At 43.5% G+C, this 23,962-nt stretch overlaps 3 protein-coding genes across 4 annotated transcripts; all 3 read left to right on the top strand.

The window, feature by feature from the left end:
• Positions 1-169: 169 nt before the first annotated feature.
• On the top strand, positions 170-7,153 carry chrna9a (cholinergic receptor, nicotinic, alpha 9a). The gene is made up of 7 exons (XM_030412938.1): positions 170-317; positions 496-641; positions 2,182-2,336; positions 2,440-2,620; positions 3,677-4,028; positions 5,103-5,692; positions 5,800-7,153. The coding sequence occupies exons 1-7, from the start codon at positions 272-274 to the stop codon at positions 5,968-5,970; spliced, it is 1,641 nt and encodes a 546-aa protein (XP_030268798.1). The 5' UTR covers positions 170-271; the 3' UTR covers positions 5,971-7,153.
• Positions 7,154-10,853: 3,700 nt separating this feature from the next.
• LOC115583955 (GTPase IMAP family member 4-like) lies at positions 10,854-12,969 on the top strand. Its single transcript, XM_030421243.1, has 2 exons — positions 10,854-10,908; positions 10,989-12,969. Exons 1-2 carry the CDS (start codon positions 10,866-10,868, stop codon positions 12,596-12,598), a joined length of 1,653 nt encoding a protein of 550 aa, XP_030277103.1. The 5' UTR covers positions 10,854-10,865; the 3' UTR covers positions 12,599-12,969.
• Positions 12,970-15,551: 2,582 nt separating this feature from the next.
• On the top strand, positions 15,552-20,224 carry LOC115583966 (D(1) dopamine receptor-like). 2 transcript variants are annotated; one of them, XM_030421262.1, is made up of 2 exons: positions 15,552-16,947; positions 18,463-18,491. In XM_030421262.1, exons 1-2 carry the CDS (start codon positions 15,760-15,762, stop codon positions 18,472-18,474), a joined length of 1,200 nt encoding a protein of 399 aa, XP_030277122.1. In that variant the 5' UTR covers positions 15,552-15,759; the 3' UTR covers positions 18,475-18,491. The 2 variants fall into 2 exon arrangements, with proteins under 2 accessions (XP_030277122.1, XP_030277113.1); XM_030421253.1 differs by having other exon boundaries at positions 15,552-20,224.
• The last annotated feature ends 3,738 nt before the right edge of the window (positions 20,225-23,962 follow it).

The raw sequence follows: 23,962 nt of genomic DNA, 5'->3' as shown, positions 1-23,962 counted from the left end.
AGGTCCTGTTCCAGAGCAGCGATCACAAACACACACACACACACACACACAGTCACACAGTAACAGAGGCGACATGCGACTAACAGCTAGCAACGCATTCAGAGCTTCTGACAGGATGTAAGATTTCGAGAATTTTCTGTGGTCTCGGCTCGATCAGCCTCAGCAGGGCAGGATGGAGACCAGAGTAGAGTGACGCTCTGGATTTGGACCCGGGCTGTCTCAGCGATTCCTTTGCTGAATAATTGATCCCTCGGCTTGTGACTGGTTGAAAATGAGGAAGGCAGCGTTGATGATTTGGATCAGCCTTTTGGTGCAAGGTCAGTTATGCATGATGGATCAGTTTCATGTTCATATCTGATGCAGAAACACTAGTTTGTCTTTGTAAAAAACAAGTCTACCTTGTGTTCTGCTCGTCTCTCTGGTATTCTCTGACTTTTATCTACACCTAACCTTTGCTGCCATCCCCACCCTCTGCTCTCCTCTCTGCCCCCTCAGTGTCCCATGGTGCTCAGGGTCACTATGCCCGCAAACTTCTGACTGATCTCATGGAGGACTACTCCAACGCTCTGAGGCCTGTAGAGGACACAGACAGCGCACTCAATGTGTCTCTGCAGATCACCCTGTCACAGATCAAAGATATGGTGAGTGGAGAGGAAACTCAAATTACCCCAGCATAGATTTAGAGATATAAAACCTTATATCAAAACCCCAGCCGCATAAAACCACAATTAACCACAAAATAATCTCTTCACATGAGTCAAAAACACACAACTTATTCTGTAACTTTTTCAACACACTGTTTAAGGTAAATAAGGCAAAATTCAAGACACTGAAGTATAAGCGCTGTTACATCATATGGGAAAAGTACCAAATATGACATAACTCCAGAAACTTCTTGAAACATAAGTTGTAAAGTGAGGTTCACTTTTTGCTGCGTCAGAGTTTAACAGTATAATCCTCCAGCTGCCAAAAGATCACACCGACAAAGATCAAGATCTGTTGTTATTGAAATGTATGTCTCGCTTCTTACCGCTGCATGTTTCAGATTCGGAGACTGAAAAACGTTTTATTTGTCACGCGCTCGTATATGTACAGAAAAATGCAGGGTGTCGCAAGTTGAATGAAATAAAGAACAGTCTTTGATTTTATTATTAAGTAATAAATAGAGGTGCAGCTTTAAGATTTTCTCCTGGCACAAATCAGGACTGATAGAACCACAGGGATAAGATCCAGTTAAATTTTAGTGCTGCTGTATCTCCAATGCATCCGAGTCTTAACAGAGTATTAAAGCTTTTCAATACTGCGCTTTCACAAAGATGACAAAGAAATAGATTCAGCAAAGGCAGAGAATTTCAGTCGAGCTCCACAAACACTGGGTTTGACACTCGGGTCAGCTTGTTCAACTACGTAGCCTGTTTCGTTAAACCCCCCCTGACGAACCCGGTCTACAGTCTCTGTCCCCGAGCTGAGACACCCGGATGACGTCACTCGAGCCAGACTCCCTCCAAACCCATAGAAGTCAATGTAAACACAGACCGTGTTGTACTGAATTAACAATATCTTGTGAATCTGTGAGGTGTCTCTTTAATTTTCTCATGTTCCAGTTGAAGAGCTAAGGAACAAATGTGTGGCTCTCAGTTCAATACACCAACAGCGCTGCCTTCAGTTTTCTGTTTCTGTTGAGACCTGCAGAGGCCAGCACCAAGCTCAACTGTACTGAAGTATAAAGCCTATCCGATATGGCATGTTTGTGCCGTATGAATCTCTGAGAACCTTTAGGGACAAACGTGCTGGTCGTCTTCAGATTTAGAGCATAAAAACAGTGAAGCAGTGTTTAGTTCATCATCCTACACAGACCTGGGACAACACCTCAGTTGATATTAGACAAGCCAAGACTCAGACTACTTTAAGTCAAAGCTAAAGACTTTCCTTTTTTACACTGCCTAATCTTGCTTTTAAATAAGCTTTGTTTTTAAAATCGTCTTCAATTTTATTAAATGTGCATCAAAAAAAATCATACTTTTAGTTTACCTCATGAATCGCTAACCTGTACTGTTGCACGTTTTAAATTGCAAGTCTTTGACCTTTCCTCATTTTTATTACCCTGCAAAGCACATTGCACTGCACTGATGAATGTATGTATGAAACATGCAGTCAAAATAAAGCTGCCTTTCCTCGTAGGATGAGAGGAACCAGGTGCTGACCACGTACCTGTGGATCAGGCAGGTCTGGTTTGATGCGTACCTGAAGTGGGACAAGGAGGACTATGACGACCTCGAGATGATCAACATCCCTAGCGACCTGGTGTGGAAGCCAGACATCGTCCTCTACAACAAGTCAGTAACAAGACACAGATGTAAAAAAGGAAAAAAACATTAAAACACACAGAGAGAGAGAGAGATGTGGAAATGTGTCCCTTTCTTCTGTATGTCTGTGTAGAGCAGACGAGGAGGGCGGAGGTGAATCCAGCACTAATGTGAAGCTGCGTTATAATGGCGAGATCGTGTGGGACTCTCCTGCCATCACGAAGAGCACATGCGTGGTGGACGTCTCCTACTTCCCCTTCGACTGGCAGTCGTGCAACCTCACCTTCGGCTCCTGGACCTACAACGGAAACCAGGTGTGTTTGAGCTGGGACTCAACTCTGTGCTGATTGAGTCGCTGGTGTTCTGCCCACACTCATCCACGTCTTCTAAAACATTTATATTATTCTTTTGACGCAGTCAGTTTGAATTTGTTGTATTCCAATGAGGAAAAGTTTGCACAGCTAAGAAGAAAATCATCCCTATAAACAATGCAAATCATTTCTCCTGTATCTACGTGAAACACTCACTGTTTTGTCAACCATGGTAAATACTTAAAGCAGCTATAATCAATGCTATTTGAGGGTAAATTGATTAAGACAACAAATCATCAGACTTTATATAAATTTATAATACTTCATTTTGACCTAACTATACAAGCACGGGACTCTTGTTTATCCCCCAACCTGAATGGCACATGGCATGGTCCCCCCAGAAATAGATAAATAAATGAATGAATAAAAAAAAATATATTAGTTTACAAAAAAACAAAAAACAGCTGACAGAGAGTCAGCACTGGACTTACCTGCTGGATGTGGAGCTGTTTGCTAACATGCTATCACTTTTATAGGTGATATGTCAATGTTATGTTCACAATATGTTTCTGCTGCCACTATGTGTCCAAAAATAATCAGTAATCACTTGGTTGATCACTCGGTGGCACCGGACACGTGTCATTTTCAGGCTTTTGAGTTTCAGGAAGGCAATAACGCAACAAGGAAACAGCAAAAGTTCAGCGTATCCAAATGACAAAAACATCATCATTTGAGTGAACTGCTACGATGAGGAGAAAAAGACAAATAGGATGACGTATGATGTTTTTCTTCTGCATGTGTTGGTTTACAGTATTTACAAGATTTCATGGTAATTAGTACAGATCATGTATCAGCCTCTTGCCCACAGTAACCCATTATTGTCTCCGGTTTCTCTTTAGATAATTAAGGAGTGAATAACTTATTTAACTGTTGTTTTTAAACTATATGTTCGAGAAACTACACAAAAAGTGTTTATTCTTCATTCTGTTTGTTAGTTTGTGAATCCACCTGAGCATATTTGCACCTGTTGCTGCCAGTTCTTGTGTGTCCTCTGCACAGGTGGACATCAGTTTGACCATGGACACCGGTGACCTGTCCGACTTTGTGGAGAACGTGGAGTGGGAGTGTCACGGCATGCCGGCAGTTAGAAAAGTCAAGATGTACGGCTGCTGCTCCGACCCGTACACTGAAATCACCTACACCCTGCTGCTGAAGCGCCGCTCCTCCTTCTACATCTTCAACCTGCTGCTGCCCTGCTTCCTCATCTCATTCCTGGCCCCGCTGGGCTTCTACCTGCCGGCTGACTCCGGGGAGAAGGTTTCCCTCGGGGTCACGGTGCTGCTGGCGCTCACTGTGTTCCAGTTGTTGGTGGCTGAGAGCATGCCTCCTGCAGAAAGCATGCCCTACATAGGTTTGAGCTATTTTTGGCATTCAGCTTTGCCTCATTACTGAAAAATTTAAACTACAGAAGCTCAGTTCTACAGTAAAATACTAAATGGGTTAAAAGTAAAAATATTCATAGTAAGTCAAGTTAATATTAACTAGCTAAGTACTAGCTAGTAGTAGTGCAGAGTACAAGTAAGTACATTTACTTACTTTTTAGGGTGCCTGTACTTTTCTTAATTTCTACTTCTACTCCACTACATTTCACTGTTCTATAATTGTTTGACTTATTATGTGAATCATTTTTATTTGACAGTTAATTACAGTTACTTTAGTTACTAGTTACTTCAACAATAAGATACATAACATATAAAGCTTTCAAAAAAATAGTCGTGGGCTCTGGGTAATTGGCATGCATTTCTCAATTATTAGAGGACTAATACATGATGAAAATAATCCTTTGTTCTGTTCAAAGATACAAATAAATCCAAAATCCAAAATCCAAACAAACAAACAAACAAACAAACAAAATAATTCAATAAAAGCTGTCAACAACAACGGTCTAATCCTGCTTTCATATTAATACATCAGTAATAATAATAATCTAATGATATAAAATACTTTTTTCTATGTTTATTTCTTTTACTTTAATACTTTGAGTACATTTTCCTGATTTTGGCCTATTTATAAACTCTTTTTACAGTAACGTATGTCTTTACAGTGTGGTATTAGTACTTTTACTTAAGTAAAAGATCTGAATTCTCTAATACCCCCCACTTATAATGTCGACTTACCATGAGTATTATTAATATGATTTAAATCAAGCATTACTTTTCTTTTTTTTCTTTTCCTTGTAGAAATGAGCTTCCATTTCAGTTCTGCAATGAGCCAATCATTTGCTATTAAATATGTTGATATGTCCATGTAGACTATCAATTATATCTGGGACAGAGAGATCCACGGTCTTTCAATATCACTACTGTTGAAGTGAGAGGTTGTATATGAATCTTCAACCCAGTAGTCAATAAATTAGAACTGCTATTCTGTCTCCTATTAACTATTCCATGTCATAAATGTGTCCTTTTCTTTGCCCTCTCTTCAGGGAAGTACTACATAGCCACCATGACTATGATCACAGCCTCGACCTCTCTCACCATCTTCATCATGAACATTCATTTCTGTGGTGCAGAGGCCAAGCCGGTCCCTCACTGGGCCAAGGTGCTCATCATAGACTACATGTCCAAAATCTTCTTCGTCTACGAGGTGGGGGAGAACTGCACTACACCGGAGAGCGAGAGGACCCCGCTGTGGCCCGAGGAACCCGTCGGCGAAAAGAGCGCCTTCTATGATGACCGCTTCCATGACATCTACCATCACGAGAGCGACCCGTACAAGTACAGCAACGGCCACAGTGTGCATCACAACCACAGGCATCAGAAAGGTCAGGCGAACGGCAAGGCCAACAACGGCCAACACCATTACAACAACCACAACAGACTGGAGAGGGGCGAGGGGAGATCCGCACAGCGATACCACCACATCAGGAGGGACGAACTGGACTACCAGGCGCCTCCTCACTCACAAAACCTTCAGCACCTGAACGGAGGGCTGAAGGAGCAGCTCCTCTACTCCACAGAGAAACTTCAAGTCCCATCCTGCCCCTGCTGCTGTCCCTGCCTCCAACATAAACAGGTGCGCGCCGTTCCTACTACTCACTTTACCTCCTTATCTGATTACTTGTCTTCTTCTACAGTTTCTTTAAGTGCGCGCTGTAATTCATCTGTCCGTCTCTTCCTCAGGTGGTGAAGAACATTCAGTTCATCGCCAACTGCTTCCGAGAGCAGAGAGCCACCTGTGTCAAGGTGGCAGAGTGGAAGAAGGTGGCCAAGGTGATGGATAGGTTTTTCATGTGGATCTTCTTCATCATGGTCTTCCTCATGAGCATCCTCATCATCGCCAAGGCGTCCTGACAGCTTCCTCCACCTCCTCATCTTTTTACCACCTTCCTCATCGCTAGACCTCAGTGTCACTCAAGACTCACCTCGTTTTTACCTCGATGTGACACAGAACTGCTTTTTGAGAAATTGTTGATGTCAGTATTGTGTTTCGTGTGTGTGTGTATATGTGTGCGGTTGTGTACGTTCATTGTTGTTTTGTCTTTGCTTTGACACGAAGAGGACAAGGTCGCCGCACACGAATCATTCGTTTAAGTTCAACATGGCCTCTCGGTTAGTTAATGTCAGGTGTGCTCGCATGTGTGACGGAGCAGCGGAGCGGTAAGACAATCTAGGCCTCACCTCGAACATGCATGGACTCTCCATTATTGATGAGCCAACGGCCAGACTACCAGCTATAGGCATTACATTACTTACATTGTGTTCGAGGCATCCAGATGATGCTGGTCTCCAGAGTCAGTTAGGGTGGATAACATCTGTAGATGAAATGTAAACACTCACCTTGAACAACCTAAAAGAGGACAAGTCACGTGTCCTTCCTTGTGCTGACAGTACAAGACATTAAAACCAGGGGAAACTGATTGTTGTCTAGTTTAGATGTCAATAAACTGGTTTACATAAATCATAAATACTTGAATCTGAGACTGTGAGAGAGTGTTTACCTCTCTAATCTTACTAATATCTCTTTTGAAGGCAACATTCAGACCTTAAATCCTACCTCCTGCACATGACCGATGGATGTATTGTACCTTTTTGTCTATGCTTATTTGATTATTGGTCCAGTAAAAAATTATAAAACCTTTAAAATCTTGTCATTAAAGCAACAACAATGATAGATAGTTGATTGTTACGTCTCATCCCCAGGTCGAAGCTTTGGGTTAAAGACATAATGTGTAGGAATTCTCCATTAAAATGTGGAAAAACACCTGGGTGTTTGTTATATAATTTGTTGAGTTGTGTACTTACGTCATACCAAATGTCTCCAACAATGTTCAAACTAGAGAAATTCAATAAGTTTACTCAAATTAACGGTGCGCTTCACTAGGATGCTGTTGCTACTTTCTAGATTAGGGAATTCAGCTAACAAGACTAAATCTAAACTTCCTATATGTAAGAAAAGTTGATTTTTCAGTCTCATTCCCAACTCCCAGTGATCCTCTGGGTTTCCCAACTTGTCAAAACAGTTTTTGATGAACTGGGAGTGAGACATCGTCGGGCGGTGGAAGGAATACTTCGAGGATCTCCTCAATCCCGCTGACACGCCTTCCATAGAGAAAGCAGAGGCTGGGGACTCAGAGGTTGACCCATCCATCACCCAAGCCGAAGTCACTGAGGTAGTCCGTAAGCTCCTCAGTGGCAAAGCACCGGGGTGGATGAGATCCGCCCTGAGTACCTCAAGTCTCTGGATGTTGTGGGGCTGTCTTGGCTGACACGTCTCTGCAGCATCGCGTGGCAGTCGGGGACAGTGCCTCTGGACTGGCAGACCGGGGTGGTGGTCCCCCTATTTAAAAAGGGGGACCGGAGGGTGTGTTCCAACTATCGGGGGATCACACTCCTCAGCCTCCCGGGAAAGTCTATTCCAGGGTACTGGAGAGGAGAATTCGGCCGATAGTCGAACCTCGGATCCAGGAGGAACAATGCGGTTCCGTCCTGGCCGTGGAACACTGGACCAGCTCTATACCCTCCGCAGGGTGCTCGAGGGTTCATGGGAGTTTGCCCAACCAGTCCACATGTGTTTTGTGGACTTGGAGAAGGCATTCGACCGTGTCCCTCGTGGCATACTGTGGGGGGTGCTCCGGGAGTACGGGGTCGGGGGCCCTCTGTTAAGGGCCGTACGGTCCCTGTACTGCCGGAGCAGGAGCTTGGTTCGCATTGCCGGCAGTAAGTCAGACCTGTTCCCAGTACATGTTGGACTCCGGCAGGGCTGCCCTTTCTCACCGGTTCTGTTCATTACTTTTATGGACAGAATTTCTAGGCGCAGCCACGGCCGGAGGGGATCTGGTTCGGGAGCCAATGGATCTCATCTCTGCTTTTCGCGGATGATGTGGTCTTGTTGGCTCCTTCGAGCCGGGACCTCCAGCATGTCCTGGGGCGGTTTGCAGCCGAGTGCGAAGCGGCTGGGATGAGAATCAGCACCTCCAAATCCGAGGCCATGGTTCTCGACCGGAAAAAGGTGGCCTGCTCCCTCCAGGTGGGAGGAGAGTTCCTGCCTCAAGTGGAGGGTTTGAAGTATCTGGGGTCTTGTTCACGAGTGAGGGAAGGATGGAGCGTGAGATTGACAGACGGATCGGTGCAGCGGCCGCAGTAATGTGGTCTTTGTATCGGTCCGTCGTGGTGAAGAGAGAGCTGAGCCGAAAGGCGAAGCTCTCGATTTACCAGTCAATCTACGTTCCGACCCTCACCTATGGCCATGAACTTTGGGTCATGACCGAAAGAATAAGATCCCGGATACAAGCGGCCGAAATGAGTTTCCTCCACAGGTGGCAGGGCGCTCCCTTAGAGATAGGGTGAAGAGCTCTGTCACCCGGGAGAGCTCAGAGTAGAGCCGCTGCTCCTCCACATCGAGAGGAGCCAGCTGAGGTGGCTCGGGCATCTGTTTCGGATGCCCCCGGGACGCCTCCCTCGGGAGGTGTTCCTGGCATGTCCCTCCGGGAGGAGACCCCGAGGAAGACCCAGGACACGCTGGTGTGACTATGTCGCCCAGCTGGCCTGGGAACGCCTTGGGGTCCTCCCGGAAGAGCTGGAGGCAGTATCCGGGGAGAGGGAGGTCTGGGTGTCCCTGCTCAGGCAGCTGCCCCGCGACCCGGCCCCGGATAAGCGGATGAAAATGGATGGATGGATGGATGGATGGGAGTGAGATTCACAAATTGATCGGTCCTTTAAGACATTACCTCATCTGAGACCCGATCATTTGCGTTTATTCGCCCTACTCATGCTGTGTTTACAGCCATTACATTACTGCATTAGCTGTGAGCTAATGTTATCCAACAGTCTGCTACCTTTCTCCATGAAGTTACATTAAATGTTGTTTTTTTTCCCTGCCCCAGCACTACAACTATAATGTGTTACACATGATGTATGTACAGGCAAAATTGTCCATTTCTGTTTTGTTTTTTGCATATAAAATTTCTTCATTGTGTCATACTTTTCTACAAAGTTATTTCGGACACACAGACATGAGGCTGTAACACAGATCAGCAGGATTAGGTTTAGTTTCCATTCCCACTTTGGCCTCCAGAGGGCAGATAGACTATTATCACAGAGGATTCAGTCACTGAATGAGGGAATGAACCCCATGCACCCCATGGTAAGTGAACATATGTATGTGCCAAATAGAAAGCTCAAAATCCTGAAAGACAGGGATCCTGCGAGATGAAGCAGGTCGTTTTATTAACAGGACCACAGTTTTAAAACTATGCACAAAGAAACAGCACAGACAAATAAACAAGAACTGATTTTAAGGTTAAATTTATTCTGCAGGATGAAATTTGTGAGACCCTCTGCTTTAACATAACAATATTTCTAAATCTTCAGTGTAGAAATAATGAATCACAAAGATATTAGCTGGAAAAGATCCTTTGATCAACATGAAAAAAGTGAACCCTCTCATGCAAGATTTAAAAGTGACGTTTTGACAAAAAAAAAAAAAGATTGAAAAGTGACTAAAAAACAAAGAAAATAAATCGTAAATGGGAGTATTATGTGACCGATAAATTAAGAGGTATGAGATATTATTTCTGATTCACATGCACAGAAATGTTCCAGGCTCAAGCGGGAGTTAATTCTAATCTCTATTAATAGGTGTTCTCATTTCCAGAGTCCAAAAGCCTCACTGACACACTGAATATCTTTCTTTAGGCAGAATCCAAATAGAGTAAATTAATAAAGTCAGAAAAAGGAGAATATTAATAATAATGGTTACCTAATCCTTACAAGAATGAAGAGAAGAATCTATTTAAATTTTAATTTATCCAATCATTCATTGCTGTTGAGTCTCAGGTGGAAGTCTCAACAACACATCATGATAAAAAAGAGTCAATAACTTGTCTGACAGGTGACTCTGGACACGTTGACCTCTGCCTCTGTCTGGAAATAAATACACATCCTTTGGCAGATGTGTCAGCCCACAGTTTACGTGTTAGATACAATAAGAGAGTAACATGAAAGAATATATGTCTTTGATAACATTAATCATGTTAGTGGTGTGGCTACAGGGGTCCTACAAACTCTGATGATCTCTTGACTTTTTCTCTTTTTGTGAGGTTGAGGTTAGTTTTTTAGTGAAAATGTCTCAACAACTTTTACCCCGACTGCGATGAAATTTGGTACAGACTGTCGACTGTATAAAATGCGTGTGGAGCTAAAAAGTACCTTAAACCTGCATTGTTTGAAGAAGCGTGTTTGTGTCAGCTGTCATTTCAGTTCGAATACTTGCATGGACCATGTTTCTGCCTTAACTCTTGTTCTATCATCAGACAGATCTTTATGAAAGACAGCTGTCAACACTGACAGCAGGACAGCGCTCAGCTGATCTGATCCACGGTGGTTGCTAAATCACAACTAATCAGCTAACTCTGCAGATAAAGAGACCCAACAATCAAAGGACTTGACTCTTGGTCTTTGATCACACAAACTGTGTGTGACCACAGTATTTCTACTTTTCTAGATCTTTGCCTCAGCTGGACCATGATCTCTTGCTGGAGTTTTTACGCTCTGAGATAACATCTTCCGTGCTGAGTGTTTCAGAGACGGACTATTGGGCCACACAGAAACACGCTGATGGCGATGGTTAGAGTTCAGAGGGGTTTACCATGTGGTAGGGTCGGACACACCCACAGCATTGGGATCTATATAGCAGTGTCCTCTGCGCTTATGTTCTCACTTTATGGAGGCAAGTGACCAGAACCAGCATGTCATCCATTAGCAAGCAGCTGTCCGTCATCGGCTGCTCAGGTACGTTGGGATTTATGTTTCTTTCTTGCTTGCTCGCTTGTTTTCTTTCATTTGAATACAATTTTTCTCCCTTCTATCAGGCAGGAAGCAGTTTTCCTCCTCCACCGAGAACAGACTGGTTCTGTTGGGGAAAACTGGCAGCGGGAAAAGCTCCACCGCCAACTCCATCTTGGGCCGCAAGGTCTTCGACATCAGGGTTAGCAGCTCCTCCGTCACCCAACGTTGTCGCAGGGCCTGCGGAGAGTTTCGCGGGCGGCGCCTGACGCTCCTGGACACTCCCGGGCTGCTGGACACTCACCAGACTCCACAGGAGGTGCAGAGGGAGTTGAGGAGGAGTGTGAGCCTCCTTTACCCCGGGCCCCATATATTCCTTCTTATTGTTCAGATTGGGAGGTTCACTCAGGAAGAGAGGGAGGTTTTGCGGCAGATCAAACAGTCAATGGGTTTGCATGCTTTGAATTTCTCTGTGGTGGTTTTCACCCATGGAGATCTTCTGGAAGAAGGACAATCTGCAAAGCACTGCCTGATAGAAGGGTGCAAGGATCTGGCGGAGCTGGTGGCCGCATGTGGGGACAGGTACTGTGTCTTCAACAACCACAGCTCCAAGAACAAGGAGCAGGTGTCCGAGCTGTTTGCTATAGTGGACACCATGATGCAGGGAAACGGAGGGAGCTGCTACAGCAGTAAGATGATGCAGAAAGCTGAGGATGATCTGGTCCAGGAGCTGATGTTGGAGAGGAAGCAGCTGGAGGAGAGGGAGGAGCTGTTTAAAAACAAGCTGGAGACTGCAATCAAAGAGTCGCACGAGAAAGAGCTGGAGATGGTTCAGCAGAAGAGCAAGAGGGAGATGGAGGAGCTTGAGAAAAAACACAAGCTGGAGAGGGAGAAGGAGTTGAAAGTGGTGAGAGATCGAGAGCAGGCCTTCATACGAGGGATGGAGGGGAACGAAAAGAGGGAGAGGGAGAGGAAGATACAAGAGATTGTGAGAGTGATGGGGATACGTAGAGAGGAGGAGGTGAAGAGGGAAGCTCTTCAAGAAAAGCTTGACCAAGCTACTAAAATGCTGGAGGAGCAGGTTGAGCGGGAGCAGCAAGCATGGAGAGCGATGGAGGAGAAAATCCAAAAGGATTGTGCAGAAAATGAAAAGAAAGAGAGAGAAAGGGAACTTCAGCAACTAGAGAAAGAGCAGGCCATCCGGCAGAGGGGGGAGATGAAGAGGGACGCCCTGCAGAAAGAGCTGGTCAAACTCACCCACAGCTTGGAGGAGCAGAGCACGAAGGAGGAGGACAGGAAAAAGCATATGGATGACCTGCTCAGACGTGAGAGGGAGGAGAACCAGAAAGAAAGGGACATACAGTTGGAGAAACAGAGGGCGGACAAAATGAGAATTGTGGCCCTCCAGCAGGAGCTGAGGCTCGTCAAAATTAAAATTGAGCAGCAAAAAACGAGCGAAGAAAACCTGCAGAGGCAGCTGAAGGAGAGCCTGCGAGGGGAGAAGGAGAGGTGTGATAAAGAAATGTCCGAGCTGTGCGATGAGAAGTGTTTGGAGCTGTGTGAGGAGACGAGGAAGAAGACGTCTGCAGAGGGATGCAGCACGGTGGCAAATCTGACCGGATATGCGCAGGAAATGGGGCTGTTGGGACTGAATGCAGCTTTAGAGATGGTTGGAGCTCCCTGCTGTATACAGTAACAGCATGAAGACTACTTCAGTTTATTTACTACATGTCAGGGAAAACATGCTCATTATAACTGTATATTTTTCATGCATGTGTGCTATATTATTATTAATTATTCAGGAATGTGGAGGTACAATATGTCGTGATTTTTTTATTTGTAAGGAAAAGAAAAGGACATCCATGCCCATGTGAGAGCTCACTCATCTCATTTCAACAAATGGATTTAATTCCAGTGTGTCCTAAATCAGCAAATGCACAAAAATAGTACAAAAATCTCAAAAATGATGGAGTTAATCTGATTATCAACTCCCCGCCCTCTGCTTGGGACTGTCTGTCTCCATCATCTAAATCTGTATTCAAAACAAACACCCTGTTGCCATTAATAAAGAGCAAACATTGCTTGAGTGCTGTTTCAGTGTTCCTCACCGATGCTCAGACTTCAGCTGGGCCATCTGGTTCCATCCCCGGCCAGAGAGACTGCTTTTATCCACAGCAAAATGCCCTGCGTGTCTTTGAGCGTGTGTTTATTTGTGTGTGTGTGAGAGAGAGACGGGGGGGGGGGGGGTGGTTATTAAATTTAGAGTGCACTGTCATGGCAGTATTTTGCCTGAACACCGGAAGCAGGTAGCAGAGGGACGATAACAATGTCTATGAAATTATAGAACGAGTTTGGGACTTGACACCACTCTCGTGTCCGCGTGCTAAATATATAAAGCTACAGCCAGCAGCCGGTTAGCTTAGCTTAGCCTGGCGTAAGATGTTTGTACAGCTTCAACGACACATACGTTAATTTGATACTTCGACAGATCCAGACCAGGTGTTTCCCTCCTGTTTCCTGTCTTGGTAATGTGCAGCGTAGTAGCTGATGGCGGATGTGGCTTTATATTTACAGTACAGACATGAGAGCCGTATCTTATCATCAAAACTCTCTGCAAGAGAGTACATAGAAGCAAAAGGTGAAATGACTACTTTCTTCTTCATTTTTGGCCACCTGGAGGCAGTTGAAACAACACTTATCATCTCTTTTGAAGTTGGTACTAATGCAGGGCCGTTTTTAACATGGTGCCCTCTCTTCACTATAAATATGTCTCTCTGCGTGATGGTGCCCCCCTGCATACATCAGGTGGCCTTCTGATTATCTGCCCCAGCCCCTCAAACATCCCGAGTCCTCCAATGACTATATGGTACAGTTTGAAAAGGAGCTGAAACTCACTTTACATTAAAAAAAAAAATCTCTTTTTAATCTCTTTTTAATCCAGATAATAATTCTCTGTAGATTCATCACTACAACACTATTCATATTGTTTTAGGGTTATCATTAGATGTTGTTAATTATGCCAAAAATATAGATCATAGCTGCTTTAAGGTTATCATGGGATTATCACCTCTGGTCCTTCATATGTCAAACAGACGGGATGGCAATTTCAACAGAGAAGAATATCCCTTGTTGAAACCCTTTGGAAAGTACAGAATTTAAACATATTACCCCCTTTTGAATATTTGACACCTGTATCAAACTGTGTAAAGGACAGAGTTCACATTCAAAGAAGAAAACTTCCTGGGAGAAAGAAAAAAAATCATCATGTCCGTCTTGTCCGAATAGCTCAGACTTTACAAGACAGTCAAGAAGCACTATCTATCTCTTGCCATTGGAGAGGTAGTGTCAAGTGATGTACATCCAGATTGATGAAGCTGGAGAAAATCTATAATGTAAAACCAGGACTCAAAGAACCAACTGAGATTTGAGGAATAGTAAAATGAACACCGACTTTGTGACACTTTCCATTTGTGGCCACTGAAGTTTATTTAAGAGCTTCATGTGGCATTGTTGATATTGAACATGTGTTGACTTTATACTTTATTCCCCCTCCCCTCCCAGAATATTTTAAGATCCTTTTCTTCTTGACCCAGATAGTCTGGTTCTGTCGAGTTGCTTGACAGCAGCCATGTGACCTTGTTAACAGAGAATGTGACAGTATAAATAACTTGGTTTAAGGAATATATGGAATTAGCAGCAATGGAGCAAGAACTATATGGTCGCTTCCTGGGGAAAATGAATTGGGGCCGCATATAAAGACATATTCTGCTGAATAAATGAAAATATGTTTATTACTGTATCTGTTTTGTCGTCGGCGATCGCTCCCCCTGCTCCCTGAGTCCATCAGTGTGTAGTGTGTATGTTTTGTCATGCCTGTCCTGCTTTATTGCTTATTTTTCTGTGAAGATGTGAAAAATAGGGCAGGGAAGTTTCCTCCTTAACTTAAAATCAAGGTGCTGTTTTTAACTCCCTGTCCTTGAATGGTTGGTTGGAGCGACTGATTAGAAAAGTTGTTTTTCTAAATAAGTTGGAAAGACAGAATTTGAAAGCTGTTTGTGACGCACCATTTATTTGTGTCATTGTTCATACTGAAAAATAAAAGTCCAGTGAAATGAGTCACATTAAATAGCTGTCGTGGTAAAAGAAGAGAAAGAATAAGTCTAGTATTTGTTGTTCACAATCAGATCAAGGTGCCACGTGATGGACAACATCATCTTCAAAGCCTAAATAAACATTTTCAGCTTCACTTTTTCTGTTCAAAACACATAATTCATGAATAGACTGGATTTTTTCTGGTTCTGATGTGTACCATCTGATTTATTTCATTCTTCTTTTAAATCTTATTTCAATATAGAATGATTTCTTTAAGGTTTTATGGCGGTGTATTTGTCATTATTATTATTATTATTATTTTTTATAAATTTGCGTTTTGGTGACTAGTACTTTGATGTACCTGATTGTATTTAGTGATCTATCTCCTGTTAAAAGCATTTGCTCAAGTCATGTAGAAATGGGACAACAATATTCAGAAAAGAGAAGAGGGGGGATATCAAACAGCTGTTGTATGAAAAGCAAATGAACATCTTTTATAAATGGACTGACATGTTCTTTCTCAGAAGGCAAACTTCTCTCAGCCCTGCGCGTCTCCGTGTAGCTGTGAGCAGTGAGGAGCAGCTGGTGGTGCATGTGGTCCCCAGTAAATCTGCTCTGCGCTCAGAGCAGCAGCACGCATCAGTCTGGCCGGAGCAGGACGCGCGCTCTCCACTGTCTTTCCCCTCTTGTTTTCTGTTTCATGGCACAAATGGATGTCCTCCTCGTCCGTGTAGTTTGACACATGGCTGAGCGCAGGACCAAGCGATGAATAACACAGTGGTGGGAGCTGGCAGCCGGGAGGAGTTACCGGCGCACCGAGCTCTAACCGGCTGCGTCCTGGCGCTGCTCATCATCTGGACGCTTGTAGGCAACTTCACGGTGTGCGCAGCCGTTTTTCGCTTCCGGCACCTGCGCGCCAAAGTGACCAACATCTTCATCGTGTCACTGGCTCTGTCGGACCTTCTGGTCGCCGTGCTGGTGATGCCGTGGAAAGCCGTGGCCGAGGTGGCGGGTTTCTGGCCGTTTGGAGGCTTCTGTAAGACCTGGCTGGCCTGCGACATCATGTGCTCCACGGCCTCCATCCTCAACCTGTGCGTCATCAGTGTGGACCGATACTGGGCCATCTCCAACCCTTTCCGCTACGAGAGGCGTATGAACAAGAAGGTGGCCTACGTTATGATCGGCGTGACTTGGACCGTCTCCGTGGTCATCTCCTTCGTGCCCGTGCAGCTGAACTGGCACCGGCCGGAGATCGGTGATCCGGCTGCCGAGGGCTTGGCGCCTCATGGTGAGAGTGTCGACGGGAGCTGTGACTCCAGCCTGAGCCGGACATACGCCATCTCCTCCTCTCTCATCAGCTTCTACATCCCCGTGGCCATCATGATCGTCACATACACCCGCATCTACCGGATAGCCCAGATGCAGATCCGGATGATATCCTCCTTGGAGCGTGCGGCGGAGCACGCGCAGAGCTGCCGCTCGGAAGTACCTGAGACATTTTCTCACCTGTGCACAGAAATCAGTGCGAACTCATATCAGTCTCATATCCGTCTTCACCCTGACCCTCAGCACTCCACTGACTCACACAGGGAGCTCAAAGTCTCCATCAGAAAAGAGACCAAAGTCCTAAAAACTCTGAGCATCATCATCGGGGTTTTTGTCTGCTGCTGGCTGCCGTTCTTCCTCCTGAACTGCGCTCTGCCCTTCTGCCCCGGACCGGACGCCCCGGGGGCGCAGCGGGGTCCCTATTGCGTCAGTGAGAAAACCTTCGATGTGTTCGTCTGGATCGGCTGGAGCAACTCCTCCCTCAACCCGATCATCTACGCGTTCAACGCGGACTTCAGAGACGCCTTCTTGCGCCTGCTGCGCTGCCGCGGAAGGAGCTGCTGCGCCGCGGTGAGCGCGGCGGTGGAGACCGTGATGGCGAGAAAAGAGGCCACGCGCCTGAAGCAGGTGAGCCCGCTGAACGTGAAGCTGAGCGTCTCCAGTGCCGTGAGAACCGGGGGGAGTGAGGACAGCGGGAACAGCGGGGTGACTGTGTTTTATCACAGAGGGACGGCCTCGGAGCAGGTGACCGACACCGAGGAAAGTAACGACAAAGTCAGACTGACGCTGATACCGAAGTGACCCCCGTTTATCAAATGCCATGTTCCGGGTCAGGGAGCAGGAAGAGGGTGATCACACCCAGCTACAGGTGTAGTACAGGGGGCTGAATAGAGGAGGGAATTTACTCACAAGGTCAGTCGAACAGCCATGTGCTCTACAAGAAGCCTTCACAGGTGAGGTGTAGTGAGTCTTAGAACCCGGAAATCAGTCGGCGTTGTTGGACTTCCGGTTACCTGGTCTAAAAATCAATGGGATTATTGAATGGGTTTTCCCTAAAATGTCTGAAATAAGATTGGAGTGTTAGGTAGTTACACGTTTTTTCTAAGACACAAATTACATAATTAACTGTTCCAAAATTTAATTATAAAAGTCTTTTTAACTTTACAACTTGTGATCAATTTAAAGTAATCATGTATTATAATTGTGTAGAAAGACACTCAGTGGTGGTGGATGTAGCCTAACACAAGCTTTTTACCTCAAGCGTTTTGATTTACGCTTCAAAAATAATAAAAGTTAGTGTTCATCTCTGAAGATTATCTTGCTGGAACAAAACGTGTAAGTATCATAAGAACTAATCCTCTGCGCTTATTTTCAGCGATAATCCAAAATCCAATTCAAAAGTCTCACAGGCCTTTTGACAAGGCAACCGGAGCGATGCTAATATACAGAGTCTACAAAAATACGTCACCCCTACAGGACTTTATGTAGCCTGCAAACAAAAATCACACGATTACCCCAAATAACACCTATTATCCATATTTTTTTACCAATATAAAATCACACAATGCCATTTTCTTCTTTCGCAGAGAAATATAGCCTGTGTGTTTTCATGAGCATAGTAAAAATGTTGGGATAATTGTGGGTGGAGCTTGTCCGTAGACTACTGCTTCATTTTTGTCCTCGTGGATGTTTAAATTCAGTGTGAGGTCACATAGGACAAATAGACAGATCCAGATTTGGGTCAATAAAGTGAGGCCCAAAAGCAAGATTAAGATACAGGAGATATTGACTTGGTTTAATATTACTTTTCCGTAGCACAGATAAATCAAGTTAACAAGAAACTCAAGGATGAAAGCATTTTTTCCTCTGTGTAGTTTTTTTCTATAAAGCCATTAATGACAAACTAAAATGATAAGGTAGGAAAGACAGGAACCTTTAGGATGGCCAGACTCTTGAAAGAAAATGAGACACATTTATAGTTCTCTCGGTCTCAGTGTTAGATTAGATTAGATGTCGTAGCAAAACACCTTAAATAACATTGCAGAAGTACTATGTCTGATTTCAAGAGAAGTCTCACTTGAAATTTGACAGCAAACAAATAAAACATCTCTCCCATTTTACTTGAAACACACTGACATTTAGGTTTACCAGTGAGGACGGATGTTTTTGCCGCGAGGCTTCCATCCAAGGCGCCATAGACAGAGTGCTATTGAAGGCAAGGATTTCTCTGAATCTCTAGAAATGGGATTATGTAACTGACTAACATTAGCACCCGTCAGCTGTGCGTCTTGGTGAATGCACTGCACTCTGTTTCCCCCCTCTTTCTGCTGAAAGAAACAAACATAAATAATTTGTAAAGGTTGTTCCTGTGAAAGGTTCCCTGACCAGTGAGAACATAGAAGCTTTTGCGATGACAACCCACAAAAAACACAAGATGTGATTATGTGCTCTGCAGTGAGGACGCTGCAGGAACAGGGACTACAAAGTCAGTTTGAGATCCACAGTCTCGTATCCTGCTCGCTGTCGAATGTCCTACGGATTAACATCTGAGTCATTTTTGTTTAACGAGACCTCCATGTTGGTGTTAAATATGAAATGTGTGTTACAACCTCAAGGAGCCTGAAGCCTTAATTGAGCCGCCAAGAATTATGATTCCATCCTGAGTGGCATATATTTTGTTGGTGGTTGTGATTACGTCACTGTAACAAGATTTAAAGAAAGGTGTTTTTGGGAAATGAAATGTTTTGCTTTCCTGCTGAGAGTCTGATGAGGAGACTGATACTGACCCAGTTGGTAGCATCTGGTGAGGTTGTAGATGGCAACCAACTGAACACCCCTCATCTCATCTCGCCCCACATTGGCCTCTTAAAGCAAAAAAAAAGTTTGGTTTGTCTACTCTGGGCTACTGTAGGAACATAGAGTGCTCTGTGTAGGAGGATCCGCTCCCTCTGTAGATATAAAAGGATAGGTCTGAGGTAACAAAAACACAACAAGTCTTATTTCACACTGATTATACACATTAAAGTTTTAAGATGTAATGTTGTGCTTCTTTAATCACTAACAAAATCAGACATATAAAAACAACAACATGCTGTTTTACAGGGACTTGTTTGACAGGCTGTTGCTTGGCCAGAAGTGTTGACTGCTGGGTCTTAAAGTGAAGCAAATACGGAAGTGCCTTAAACCTGTGTTCTCTGTAATGGCCATCAGGGGGCAACAACACTGGTTTCAAAAAGAAGTACGATTGTATGTAAGCTTATGGGAAAATGACAGTGCTTTTTATTTGATTTATTACCTTCACTATGAGTTTATAGTCTCCATTGCCAGTATCAACTCTACTTCAAAAAAGCATGATGTTCTTTTTGTAAATTATGTTTCCATTTGGAGTAAAACAACAACAATAACGCACGGTTTGCCTTAGAGCGTATATAAGTAGGTAAGTCTCCACCATGGCGTGTCCTCAGCCTCTCAGTCAGCTCAAAATACTTTAGAGTGGTATTTATCTTCTCATCTAACTCTCTGCAAGAAAGAGAATAATCATATTTCCCAACAATGATTCCTTTAAAGTACACCATATGCAGTAATAGATGTTCCTAATCTCCAGTTTCACTGAAAATGTCAGCAGCTAACACATGTACTATCTCTATTATGCACCAGTGATAACATGTTTGTGACTGTATTTATTCTGATTATGCAGGAGTGAGAAAACACAGAGATGGAATGGTGGACGGTGTAATTGTTTCCAGAGGGGAAGTGTGTGCAGCCTTATGGTTTTCATTGTGTAATGGGCTTGTAACCTACATAAGACATCCATCAGCTGTAGGCGTCTCCAACTGTATGTAAGAACGGCACTGTACCAAAGATGATTAATAAAACAAACGTCAAATACATTTTTTACAATGTATCTCCCCTTTTACTGTGGTTGCATTTAGGCTAGCGAGTGAGAAAAGTCATTATAGGCCTGACTGTGGGGTCCTTTCCTTACTCCTCTGATTACATCTATTAATATTGACTGACTGTCCTTGTTTCATTCTCTCTCCATTTCATTCCCATGTCAACCTAAAGGAGCTCACTGCATTAACATGTCTCTCAGGGTAGGTGTACTAGCCTCGGGTAACTTTTAATGGGCCACACCTGCACACCTCAAATGTGTGAGTTAAAGAAACCCTGAAGGTTGTCGTTCAGAAAAGAAAATGACAGAGAGATGAAGGGGGAGTTTTAGAAGGAGCTCTTAATGGTTTTCTGAAGTCATCTACCAAAAGTACTGTAACTACGGCTCTGATGCCTCAGCGAACTGAGAGTGGGCTTTATTTAATCATTTATCCCATTTTAACATGACGATATAACCGGAGGAGATGACCCAAGTCTGCCAAAGAAAATCCAGTGCATAGCCTATTTCACCAAATGCCAAAAATGGTACATGTTTGTGTGTGGTAGAGACCTCTGGCGACTGTAGGAGTTATCTTGTTGATTGGGAGCAAAAGATCACAGGGGGAGGAGGTTGTCGTGCATGGTTGGGCCAACAAAGGATGACTGTTGTTTATTTTTGCCCTCCAGCTCCAATTAGCAGTCAACATTACAACACATAAGCACCCGAAAATGGAGATCAGCTCCACGTATCACTGCTGCAGTCGGGTTGATAAAAATGAGCCAAACTAAATCCGCTTTTTAAGCCCAAGAGTTTAAAGATATCTCTGAGCTCTCCCCCTGTTGGTAAATGGCTCGGGATCAGAGCAGAGACTGAAGTGGCTGTAGGTGTTTATTCTGGCTCTAACCCAGACTCTCCAGCCGGCTCTAAACAGCTGAGCAGCAGCTCTTGCCCCCTCGACTTTACCCAACCCTCCACTCAATACTCAGCCAACATCTTTTGTTTGATTGACACATAAATGCTGTGGACAATAACATCAAAGTCACGCAGGAAGATGTCAGAGGAGACAGTCTGCCCTTCTTGGACTGTGTAGTGCACACTGAAGAAGACAGAAGCCTCAACATTGAGGTGTACAAAAAACCTACACATGGATCAGTACTTGCTGTTCGACTCTCATCACCCACTGGAGCACGAACTGGGGGTCATCAGAACCCTTAACCATCGGGCTGAGACTGTTTTGGCATAAACCTACAAACACTACATCATTGTAAGATTAGGTTTTACTTTTGAAACGGCGACGTCCTCATGGACATGGACTATACAAAAGGTTTATTTCTGAGGCATCGTTGGCCAAAATGGTTTTGTAAAAATATTTGTTACCATTGAAATTGAACCACGGTCGATTGTTGAGGAACAGAAAACTAATATCAGTCTCCCGTGTTAAAGTACAATGCGCTGTCTACCCACCATCCCATTTACAACACTCCATCCTTACACCTGATAGACAACAGTCTATTCCCATGACCAGCAGATGACTTAAAAAGTCAAACTAATGATCGAGTTGCTTTTAAGGGTTTCCACGAGTCACAGTCATGAGGCCAGTCACCAGGGAGTAAACAGACTTACATTCAAGTGTGTCTCGTGTTTATGTTGTCACCAGTTCTCAACCTTTCTGGCTTGTGACTCCAAAAGTAAAATGATACAATGGCTATTGTCATCCTTCGTCAGAAGATAATGTTCATGTGACCCGTTGATTCAAAATCACTGACAAACTGTTGTCCTATATTGGTTGAATGGGACACACCGCTTTAGTTTGTTTACTATTTTCTCTTGATATTTTTATTGAACATCCAACATCCCCCCCGTCTGTTGCATCTTCTCTCTCTGCCATCTTCTCGTCCTGTGAACTCCAGCGTCCTTATGTCCTGCACAGCGCGTTGCAGGCGTCAACTCAAGGATTGGTCAGTGACGTCACTGTCATGCAAAGGCAGCGACTCTATTGGCTAATGTTTCACAGGTGTGTGTATGTCTGTGTGTGTGTGTGTGTGTGTGTGTGTGTGTGTGTGTGTGTGTAGATTATAAGAATGGTGTGAGACTGTGAATATACAAATAACTATGTATTACTATGCAATCTAAGGTCAACCTCACAAAGAGTTACAGTCATTAAGAGCTATTATATGTTAATAAGACTTATTATATGTATTTTGAATAATGCAAAAAGTATGCTTGTCAAAAATGTTTTAGGAATTTTGACTAATATAAAAGTTTGTGCTGACTGCAGGATGTCGACGTTGTCTCTCCTCTGTATGTACTTGGCAGTTGGTTCAGTAAGATGAGCTATTTTTTGTTCATGTGGCTGTAGTGTGCATAAGTGCATATGAATGTAGTTATGGATGGAGTCAACAATACCAATACAGAAGAATCATTTTCAGTCACTGGTTCTGTGGCACAGTTTATGTTGAAACATTTAATACTTTGATTTTGTAATTTGTTTGGGTTTGCTGTCTTCCTGTCTTGGTCACTGTTCCACTCTTGACATTCCCCTCATTGGATAGGGAGGTTACCGGGAACCTAAATCCACAGCATTGGTCCATGAAAAATTGATAATCGCACATAATGGTGCTACATTATTTACATTTATCACCCAACAACTCCCCCACTGTGCATTACATATAATTTCACTGAAACTGGTGGAAATGCATATAAGAGTATACCAGAGAAAAAGCAGTAAATGACAATTTTCAATGCGTTTTCTCAACATGCAATGATGACACAGATAAAAACACAAGCCATACCTTTACTGTGTGTAGTGAACTGATAGAGCCATTCATATCGTAGCCTTCATCCAATTTTAATCGTTAAGAAGTGAAGACTCGCTGTTTATACCAAGTTTATACCATGGGGTACAATAATACTATCAATCAAACAAACTTTATTCATATAGCACCTTCCAAACAAATCAAAAGGAATTCAAGTGCTCTGATGAAGCGAATAAAAAAACATGACATGTTCAGAAAATAAAAATGATAAAGAGACTAATTCAGGCGAGCTGACTCCAAGACCAAGAGAGAGATTTACTGATACTCTAGCCAAATCACAAGGTCTAAAAGACTGAAACCATCTGGCGCCCAGTGAAGGAAAAGAAGGAAAGAAGAGGAAGAAAAAAACGTGAAAAACATAGAGGTACAGTAACGTCAATGTGATGAAGTGAATTAAATTAATAGTTTAATGCATCGTAGTTACCGTTGTAGCATTGTTTAATGATCAGTAAATAGCTCGAGTCGATGTAAGTAACTCCACCTTAAATTAATCAGGGAATTTGGAAAAGTTAACTTTAGGCCTGTTCAGGTGTTATTTTAAGCTGTTGACTGTGTTTTCCTGCTTGTATGTCACTTAAAGTGCAATTAGTTTTCGATCCCCTTTAAAAGTAATAAGGCAGCTTAAAGCCTTTGGTTTATTGTGTCACAGTTTATGTTTGTTAAAGTTTACATCAGTGTTAAAGTGCAGTTAAAGTGTATAACTTTTAATACTCCATACCTTAGCTTTCTTATATCATTCATAGGCTATATACTGTATATACATATCTATATATATATCTATATATCTATATATCTATCTCTCTCTCTCTATATATATATCTCTATATATATAGAGATATATATATCAATTTCACTGCACTTTACTGCTTTTTGCACTCTTAGACTGAATTGCATTGCAATGACGATAAAGTTGAATGAATCTCATCGTAATTTCATTATCAATCTATATTAGTCG

The sequence above is a fragment of the Sparus aurata genome, chromosome 1, assembly GCF_900880675.1.
Source record: "Sparus aurata chromosome 1, fSpaAur1.1, whole genome shotgun sequence".
Lineage (NCBI taxonomy): Eukaryota > Metazoa > Chordata > Actinopteri > Spariformes > Sparidae > Sparus > Sparus aurata.
The sequence above is the reverse complement of the archived record's forward strand: the minus strand, read 5'-3'. Positions and strand labels throughout refer to the sequence as shown.